Source organism: Peromyscus maniculatus, chromosome 7, assembly GCF_049852395.1.
Source record: "Peromyscus maniculatus bairdii isolate BWxNUB_F1_BW_parent chromosome 7, HU_Pman_BW_mat_3.1, whole genome shotgun sequence".
Taxonomy (NCBI): Eukaryota; Metazoa; Chordata; class Mammalia; order Rodentia; family Cricetidae; genus Peromyscus; species Peromyscus maniculatus.
Genome location: NC_134858.1, coordinates 42,007,545 through 42,017,809, shown reverse-complemented (window position 1 = coordinate 42,017,809; position 10,265 = coordinate 42,007,545). Strand labels below are relative to the sequence as shown.

Sequence of the window (10,265 nt, the reverse complement as noted above, 5' to 3'; positions counted from 1 at the left end):
TAGCCCTTCCTGTCCCAAATACTCAGCAAATCCATTGACTCAAAAGTTGGCTCCAAAGCTGGAGCTGCGGCTGAGTGGCAGAGCAGATGCTTACATGCTCCATTCTCTGAGTTCAACCCACAGTGCATGTGCACATTCATCTACACACACACACACACACACACACACACACACACACACACACACACCTGTTCCAAAGCCATCTACTCCTGATCTTCTAATTACCTCTTCATTCTGTGCTCTGATGACTCTGGACACATTCACTAATTCAACACCACAGAAGATTAGAGCCCCACTCCCACCCCTCCAGAACCAAACCACTTCAGTACCCATACAGAGAATCTGACAACAGAGCTAGCGAGTGAGTAATGAGGGGATGACTTGCATGATAAGATGGATACCCTGGACAAAGGAAAATGGTCCACGCCCAGCTTGGGAAGAAGCAGGAAAGTGCAAGATGTCATCATGCAACTCGGCTTAAAATTTCTTAAATGGAAAGTTCCAGAAGCAAACAATTCATAGCTTCAGACCCCAGTTGACCTGAAACCACAGGAAACAAAGCATGGTGTCGTGAGACAGCTGCTGCCTTTACTTAACGGCCCTATGTGCTAGTCAGTGGGTGTGAAACTGGAGCCCCAGAAATAAAGGAGATGCACATGCCTTTGAGAGCACCCGTTCTAGACAGGGAGACAAAGGTGCAAAGCCACAGTTGAACATGAGGAGTGCAGTCCCGTCTGCTTGGGGGCACAGGAGCAAAAGCACCCCAATTTTTTTCCATCTCTGGGCTAACAGGAATATGGCCAGGAAGTATCCACACTGACCTCCCAGGTAGACCGTAGCACTTTTAAGTGTGTGCTATTTCTCTGAGTACACCATGGGCCTCTGCTGATCCCTGAGCAGATGAGGATTACTGGATATCTATGGGTATATTTGTGGAAAGGGTGGAAATTCCACCAGCCTGACTATCCAGCCAGGTTCCCCATGCAGATTCCTCCATTTCCTCGGCGTTCTCGTCAGCAAGGACTTGACCCACGGGAGTCGAGGTGCAAGGGCTGGTCCCAGGAAAAGGCCTAAAGCAGGTTGCCTAAGAGCATCAGAGCTCTGGGAGAAGATAAAGCCTCCCATGAAAGAGAGGACAAGAAAAGGATCTGACCAAGTGTAAAGACATCTTGGAAGATTGGAGAACTAAACTGCCCAGGTGAGATTCAAGCAGAGCTTGGAGGGAATGTGGATTGGGCAGGAGGGAGTGTCCCAGGCAAGACAGCAAAGGAGAGGGCTCAGGAGCTGCAGCGGATGAACGCAGCGGGGTGCGTGGCTGCTTGTTTGGTTTTTAAAGAGAGTGGCACTGTGGTACAGCATCCATGAGAAGAAAAGACAGGCAGAACCCAGAAGCCACAAACAAGCAGTGTAGAGTTCAGACAGGGGCCTTTCAAAGTCCCAGAACCTTCTGCTCCTATTCTGGAAGAGGTACATCACCACTATTCTTGACATTATGAGATGCTGGCTTTGTGGGAAAACACTAAGTTCCCTTAATATATATGTTTTTTTCTCAAAGAAGAAAGTTTCTGTGACTCTGATTTTACAGAAGTGGTCACAGATGGCCTGACCTCCCTTGAAGAAATTCTGACCACATCTGCAAACTAGCTGGCCAAGTCAGCAGCCCTGAGAACTGTCTGCCACGCTCAGGAAGGAGACTACCAGGTTGGGTTAGAATACAGCATGCTTAAAATCTAAGGCTCTTTGGCTCTAAGAAACTGGGGTGTCAGTGTCAGCACTGACAAACACACACACACACACACACACACACACACACACACACACACCACACACACACACACACACACACCACACACACACACACACACACACACCACACACCACACACACACCACACACACACACCACACACACACACCACATACACACACCACACACACACACCACACACACACACACACCACACACACACCTAGCATTTTGGGAAAGATAACTGTTCATATAGATGCATGATCATACTAGCCTACACAAGGTCAGGGTAACCAAAGAAGAACAGAGAACGGAGTGTTGAAGACTTTATTTTTCTTTTTCCTTTTTGGTGATTTTCAAGACAGGGTTTCTCTGCATAGCCTTGGCTATCCTGAAACTCACTCTATAGACCAGGCTGACCTCAAATTCAGAGATCCACCTGCCTCTGCCTCCCAAGTGCTGGGATTAAAGTCATATGCCATTACTGCCTGGCTAGGGCTGGAGCCTTTAAAGGAGGTCCAGGAATTGCCTCCGATTTCAAGAGTAGATTCTCCACTCACTATTGTCTCCATTATTCATTCACGGGCAGCCCTACCCCCTCAAACCTTGGGACTACTCTCTCGGCAAGGGCCTGGATGTTTCTGGAAGCCTTCAAACATGGTAGCATCTAGTGTTCTAAGGGCCAAAACTACTGAAAAGTCAAACAGAAAACCTGGTTGTTGAAGGATGAGGAGACCCAGCTCACTTGGTCTCAAGCAGCCTCGTGCCCTCCAGGATCATCTCCTCTCAGCTCCCCAAAGCCCTTGCCTGTTCTTGGTGCCCTTACATTCTCTTTCTTTGGATAGGAAGAGGAATTAAGGTGTCTGGTTAAACGGCTTTGTGCTCACAGAAATAAAAATTAACAAGAGATTGGGACCAGAAGACACTACCATCTATACCATTCAGTTTTTCTACTCAGACTGAATGTTAGGGGCCTGGAGAGATGGTTCAAAAGCTAAGAGCACTGGCTGCTCTTACAAAGGACCTGGGTTCAATTCCCAGCACCCTCATGGCCACTCACAACTGTCTGTAACTCCAGGTCCCCCAGGATCCAATGCCCTCTTCTGGCCTCCATGTGTACTACACATATGTGGTACATAGGCAAAACATCTACACACATAAACATAAAAAATAAACAATATTTTTTTAAAAGAAAGGGATATTTATTTTTAAAAAATGATTGAATGGCTAGCATTGCATAAAAAACAAAAGAGTCAGTTGCTGGAGGAGAGAGAATTAAATTGGACAAACAAAACTTGACAAGGTTAGAAACCTCAACCCAGGCACAATTGCCTAAGCTGTTCATTTAGTCAGTGGTGAAAAATCCTGGGCTGGAGAGATAATGCACTGGGCAAAAGCACTTGTTACTCTGCCTGATAACCTGAGTTTCCTGGTTAAATTTTTACCAACGGGACCCACTGGCATCACCTGGGAAGAGGAAACCTCAGTTGAGGGAGTGCTTCCATCAGACTGGCCTGTGGGCATGTCTGCGGGGCATTTTCTTGATTAATGATTGATATGGGAGACCTAGCCCACTGTGGGCAGTGCTACCCCTGGACAGGTGGTCCCTTTGTACACAAAGGCAAACAGAGCAAGCCAGTGAGCAGCACTCCTCTGTGGGCTCTGTTTCAGTTCTTGCTTCCAAGTTCCTGCCTTGGTTTCCCTGAATGACGGACTGTGAAGTAGAAATGTAAATCAAGTAAACCCGTTCCTTCCTCAAGTTTCTTTTGGTCATGGTGTTTACCACAGCAACAGAAAGCGAACTAGAACACTCGAGGACCTGCACAGTAGGAGAAAACCAACAGCTACAAATTGTCCTCTGACCCTACAGACACACAACATCAATTTTAAAAAATTAAACCCCATAAATCTCCACTTTTATATAAGAAAGCTCCAATTTAGCATGGCTTGCCATTTGATTTTGTTTTCCTATTTGGTGCTAATGTGAAAGCCATATGCATTCGCTAGAAGCTGTACTGTGAGTTCTGAAATTTGATATCATCTCAGGCTAGTGGCAGGTGATAATATCCTCTCTCTCAGTGCTGAGCAATGGCATGTCACCACTCCCAGGCAGCCACATGATCACATCAGCTAGGGAACACCCAAACCTGTATAGTGTGGTGTTGGTAAGTTGGAATGTTGTACAGGTTAGCTGTGTTCGATGAATTTTGAAATCTGGATTTTTTTACTTCGTGATGACTACAACCCTTTCTAAGCTAAGAGTATTTGTGTGGGAAAATTGTCCCAAAGCACCCACATAAACTTTCTGGTATGAAAGGGAAGAGGCAGGGTCAAAGCTTGAACACAGTCACTTAACTTCAAAGCCTTCTCCCTGCACTGTGTACCTGCATTTTGCTGGATTAATAGTCAACCCTCTGTAGAAGGTGGCTCTGGGACGGCAAACAAGCAGGTTTCCCCTGTGATCTCCTGAAGTCCTGTTTTGGTTTTTGACAACATTAGTGTTTGATAACTGTGGATCTACCTCAACTTTGAAACTCTGTGCCTGTATATAAAGAAGGTTTGTGGGGAGCTAGGGCTGGGAGAGAGATGAGAGCTTTGCTCTTCCTCTTCAGTTCTCGCTACTGAGCCCAGAATGGAAGCGAAATGGAATGGATCGAGTTCTATGCTTCTGCAGAGTGCTCTCTGAGGATTAAGAATACCACCCAATCTCAAGCTTCTTCCCCCATCAGTCTCAGGCCCAGAACAATAGATGTAAAATCACCATCCATCCATCTGATTCTGTATCCTGAAGGCCATTCCCTGTTTAAGAAGTAGAAAGGCACCCCTCAGCCCAAGGGAGAATTTAACCTAATAGGCCATGAATGAAGCCCCTTCCTCTATGAATACTTCAGCTATGGAAAGTCCCCAACTCTGCTATGTCCCAGATAGGACGCTGCCTTCAACATATACTGACACAATCCTTGTGTCCTAAACAGATGCTTTCTGTGGCCCCAAAGAACAAAGAAAGGCAAGTGGTGACTCTTCTCCATGGTTAACCAGAGTAGATGGTAAAACGGAATAAACTTAGAGCAAGCATGTCGTTTTGGAGAGTTTGGGGAATCATTTACAAATGTAGCCCTACAAGAATGAATCAGAAATCAGAGATTCAAGCTCGTAGAGTGGATTTAACCCAGCACTCAAGGGCCTAGGCAAAAGGACTGCCCATGAGTTCCAGGTTACCCTGGGCTACAGAGCAATACCCTCCATGCCCTCTTTTTAATTTTATTTTTTTATTGTTTAAAACTTTTTATTTTATGTGTATGAGTTCTTTGTTTCCATGTATATCTGTGCGTCATGTGCATGCCTATGCTCGTGGAGGCCAGAAGGAGCCCTTAGAACTGGAGTTACAGATGGTTGTGAGCCATCATGTGGGTGCTAGGAATTGAACCCAGGTCTTCTGGAAGAGCCGCAAATGCTCTTAACCATTGGACTCTCGTTCCAGCCTGAACAACTAGTGCTGTTCATGTACACACATAACGTGGGTGTGCAGTCATCTAGTGGAGACATGGATGACCCATTAATGGCCACACTCTGAAGAAAATTGACTCTCTCAACAGTCATCAACTCCCAATAGCTCCTCAGATAGGGGCGGGACTTTATGAACTTTCCTCCCAATGGTGCTGGGATGTTGATTGGCTAGACCTCCTGTAGGGACCCACAGCTGTTGTCAAGTCCAACACTTGACACTGTTCAACACTTTTGAAAAAGACATGCCCAAATTCCATAGGCCTAGCTAGCAGCCACCAATGCAGATCCCCAGCAAGAGAAAAACCACTAAGTTAAATCCCCCACTTCCAACACATCACCTCCTAACCTTCCCCAGAACCAATCCAGTCCCCATGTGCTGAGTCCTTTGTAGCTCTTCTCTAGGGACATCTCTCAGGAGTTCCACACTTCAAATTCCACCTCTCACCCTTCATCCAGGACATAAAAAAAAGGATGGTTCCCACAAACCAAATTTATTTGGGGATAATTCATCAAAAGAATTGTTTTTGTTGGTTGGTATCTCTGTGAGCCTCTTCGTAGCTCATTCACAAAAAACACTGTTCACATTAAAGATCCGGTCCAAGGGATGGCTTGAGACCACGGGTAGACCAGCCGGCTTCCCAGCCCCACCAGCCAGCACACCACTTCTGGGAGAAGCCTACGGTCTCGTTCCCCTCATCAGTGCCTGTTTATCTGGAGCAGTCCAGTCTTCCTGCCAGACTCCAAACCTTCCATCTTCAGGCCTCTGATGGAGGTCGAGACCAGCGAGAAAGCAGAAGTCTAAAATAGGCGACACAGTGGCTGGGGGGCCACCAAAAATACAGTCTGTGCCGCTGCCGAGACGAGGTACCTCTCTTCTCTTCTCAGAAAGCTTGCTGTTTGGAGGAATTACCGAAGCTGACCTTTTTTTTTTTTTCCAACTGGATTATTTGGGTCTGACTGGAGAGAGGACCAAACTGGGTGCTTTGGAGGGAGAAGGCCAAACTGGGTGCTGTGAGGAAGAACAGAAGAAACAAACACATCTGAAAGGAGGCAGGGGCTTGGGGCTGAGCTCAGCAGTGAAGTGTTTGACTAGCATGTGGAAAGTCCCGGGTTCAATCCCCATCACTGAAAAAATAAAGTATATCTAAAAAGAATAGTAGCAGCCACTCACTGAAACGGTCCTCGTATGCTTGGCACAACACTAAACTCTATATGAATTGCCTCATTTGTCCTCACCCCCAGTGAGGCAAATATTACTTTTCCCCTTTTTTAAAACAGGATCTCGAGTAACCCATGCTGGCTTCAAACTTATTATATAACAGAGAATGGCCTCCAACCCTAAGATAAGAAAACAAGCTCATAGAGGCTGTTATCTGCTTCTAAGCATCATCCACCAAGTTAGGGAGGCAGGAAATGGGTCCAGCTATCTAATGCCCAAGTCTGAGATCTGAACCACCATCCGAAGAACCTGAGAAAAGTGTTGTCGGTGGGAGATTGGGTCTAGGAAACCTGCAGATATCAAAATCCATGGATGTTCAAGGCCCTGGAAGTGGCTGGACATTTGTATATAACCTACACACACGCTTGTCTGTACTTAAAATCATCTCCCTGTTTCCTTTGATAGAATTCGAATGCCATGTAACTAGGTGTTCTGATGTAATACCTAAGGAATAACAAGAAAATGCCTGCACACGTTCATTGTAGACATTTGACAAATATTTTCCATGTGTGGTTAGCTGAACCCATGGATTCTGGATGCAAAGTTACAGACTACATTAAAGCAACCCAATCAAGTCAACAGCAATAAAATGACAGGCTCCTTATTGACATTTCTATCAAAGCATACCTCTGCTGTTAAGGTTTCCAACAAGAGCCTGTAGCCTCGAGTTTGGCCACAAAGGGGTGTGTGTGTGTGTGTGTGTGTGTGTGTGTGTGTGTGTGTGTGTGTGTGTGTGTCTGTGTGTGTGTACATGCCTATACACATAGGGATCAGAAAAAAGATATTGGCTTAGCCCTTGGAGCTGGATACAAGTGTGTGCAGGACTCCCACCTGTTACATCACACTAGGATCTGAACTCTGGTCCTCAGGACTGCAGGGCAAACACTCCCAGCTACTTAGCCACCTGCCAGCCTCCCACAGGTTCATTCATTTTGGCACACAGCATTTCTTTTATCTATCTATCTATCTATCTATCTATCTATCTATCTATCTATCTATCTATCTATCATCTATCTATCATCTATCTAGCTATCATCTATCTATTTTGAGGAAGGGTTTCTCTGTGAAGTCCTGACTGTCCTGGAACTCACTCTGTAGCCCAGGCTGGCCTTAAACTCAGAGATCCACCTGCCTCTGCCTCCCAAGTACTGGGATTAAAGGCATGCACCACCACGCCTGGCACATCTTTCTTTTTTTTAGAGATTTGCTTTAAAAAAAAAAAAACAACTATGTAAATATGGGGGAGGTGTGCATATGAGTATAGGTTCCCACAGAGGCCAGAGGCATCAGGTCCCCCTGGAACTGGAGTTACAGACACTTAGGAGTTGCTTAACATGACCGTTGGGATCCAAACTCAGGTCCTCTGCAAGAACAGTATGCACTCTTAACTGCTGAGCGGTTTTTCTAGTCCAGCACGTAGTGTTTCTAAGTAACCTGGCCAGCCCCGAAGGCCTTTGTGTTTATAGCCTGGGCCTTACCTCACCCACACTTCAGCAGACCTGAGGCATCAAGGGGACAAGGACATCAAGGGGACAGAGGCACTGTTTTCCTTGCACAGCATGTGGGTAGCTGTGAAGAGCACCGTGGCTCCAACAGATCTCCACTGCAAGACTTCCTACAGTACTTGTAGGGGACACTCCCGCCAGTAGTCATATCGGCAGGTCTCTAAAAGCCGAGATGAGGCCTGGCCGGTTGCTGGAGTATCACATGGCAATAACGGAAAACGGATGTAGAAGAAAATGACTCTATTCATCCACAACTTCAGAAGGGCTAATGTTTTACTTGATGGAACGGGGCCAGATCTCTGATCTCACACTGCCTAGGCAGACCTTTCTCCACGGCCATCAGCTGGGAGTCATGTGTCTTCTGTGCAGTAGGACAGGGGCAAACACCCCAACATTCCACATGCTCTGGAGGCCTGCCTTGCTGAATTCAACAGAATACAGCTCCATCATGGGGCGGGGGCCATTAATTAGTCTATAAAATAACACAGTGCCACTGCCAGCCAATTCCTTCATTCCCACCCCTACACGGTGCACAGCAAGGAGCCCTTTCTGGGTGCCCTTCTTCCCTGAGCTGCCTTGGTAGGACGCAGACTCCATCCTACCTTGTGAAATGCAGCCTGTAGCCTGCACGTCAGTTAGGTTGTGAGAAGGTAATAACAAAGTTCAGAATAACCAAAGCCAATGGCCAAAGGGGATCCTGCTTTTACCTTTGTGTGTTTATGATGTGTGGGCGTGCACGTGTGTATGCATGAGCATTTGTGTGCAGGTGTGCAGGTACATGCATACAGTGCCGTGCATCTGGAGGTCAGAAGACTTCCACCTCCTTTGAGACAGGATTTCTTTCTTGTTTGCTGTCGCCTACACCGGGCTCTGTTTCCACCTCTCATCTTGCCGCCTGAACTGGGATTACAGAGGGGCACGCTGACAGCTGGAGATTCACACTCAGTCTACACGCTTGTGCATCGAGCACTTTGCCAAGCCATTTCCCTAGCCCCACACCTTGTTTGGAGACAGGGTCTCACGTCAGTCAGGTTGGCCTTAAACTGGCTATGCAGCTGAGAATGACCCTGAATTGTTGTTGTTGTTGTTGTTGTTGTTGTTGTTGTTGTTTGGTGTTTGTTTGTTTGTTTTTGTTTTTCAAGACAAGGTTTCTCTGTGTAGCCTTGGCTGTCCTGGAACTCACTTTGTAGATCAGGCTGGCCTCAAACTCACAGAGATCCGCCTGCCTCTGCTTCCCGAGTGCTGGGATTAAAGGCGTGCGCCACCACCGCCCAGCGACCCCGGAGGCCTCTGCCTCCACCTCTTTAGTGCTGGGATTACAGGCATGTATTACCACAACCGATTTACATGGTGCTGGGACTCAAGCCCAAGGCTTCAGGCAGGGAAGACATTACTCTCCAAACTGAACTGTATTCCTACCCCTCTATCTTCACCTTTTACTCTCCTGCAAGCCTCATCTGAGGATCTAAGATGCTTTATTACATCTATTTAACCAGAGCTGGGCTAATGAGAAAAGCCCCCGCCCCCTCCGCTGACTACTTTCTCTGCTAGTACTCGCTATCAGTGATTTTAATCCTAAACAGTTCATTCTCCCTGCTTCCTACTGCTTGAGGCGGGAGGGGGGGCAAATTTGTCCTCTGCAAACAACCTCTTCAGGTGGCCTCGTCATTCCTGCCTCCCAGAGCCTGGACTATCCTCCTCAACATGTGCTCCCTCTCCAGAAACCTGGCCCAGCTAGGGGCCCAGAATAGTCCTCACCATGGTCATGTAGGTGGCCTCTGATTGTCCACTTGGTCCTTCATCCATCGCCTCCCACGTAGTTATTGAGGAGTAGACATGTTTCTGGGGGGTTGGGGAGAATACAAGATTCTTAAGGGTCATCCAGGAAAGAGACTGTTCACAGGAAATCAGCCACCAAAACCATCAATGATGATAATTCCGACTTCAGTCTTCCTGAGTTAACTCACGGGAAAGGGTACCAGCCTCAAGAACCAACCTGTCTGCTTCAAGACCAAACACCTTTGCATCTCTAAGCACTGACTTGGCAGTAGGGGACCCTCATCCTGCAGAATAACTTGTAGGCTGGCACTAATTATCAGCTGTTATCATCTAGCAGAGGGTTGATATGGCAAGGACAGCCCTCCCTGAACCTCACAGCTCTGAGGTCTGGGGACTGTGATTCACCATCACGTCACTCTTAGGAAAATGACACATTCTCAGGCTTCTGAGGATTGAACCGGGTTGAACGAAAATTCTCCTCTTGGGACAAAAGCAACCCAAAACTCAGG

General features: G+C 47.0%; 1 protein-coding gene across 3 annotated transcripts in view; it reads right to left on the bottom strand.

Annotated features, from left to right (window-relative positions):
* Nucleotides 1-5,728: 5,728 nt before the first annotated feature.
* Nucleotides 5,729-10,265, bottom strand: part of Jaml (junction adhesion molecule like) — a 30,783-nt gene continuing 26,246 nt past the window's right edge. For all 3 annotated transcript variants that reach the window (XM_042280807.2, XM_076576158.1, XM_076576160.1), the window contains 2 exons: nt 9,736-9,819; nt 5,729-6,262 (listed from right to left, as the gene is read on the bottom strand). In XM_042280807.2, the coding sequence (XP_042136741.2) occupies nt 6,197-6,262; nt 9,736-9,819 (150 nt within the window). In that variant the 3' untranslated portion in view covers nt 5,729-6,196. The remainder of the gene's footprint in view (nt 6,263-9,735; nt 9,820-10,265) is intronic.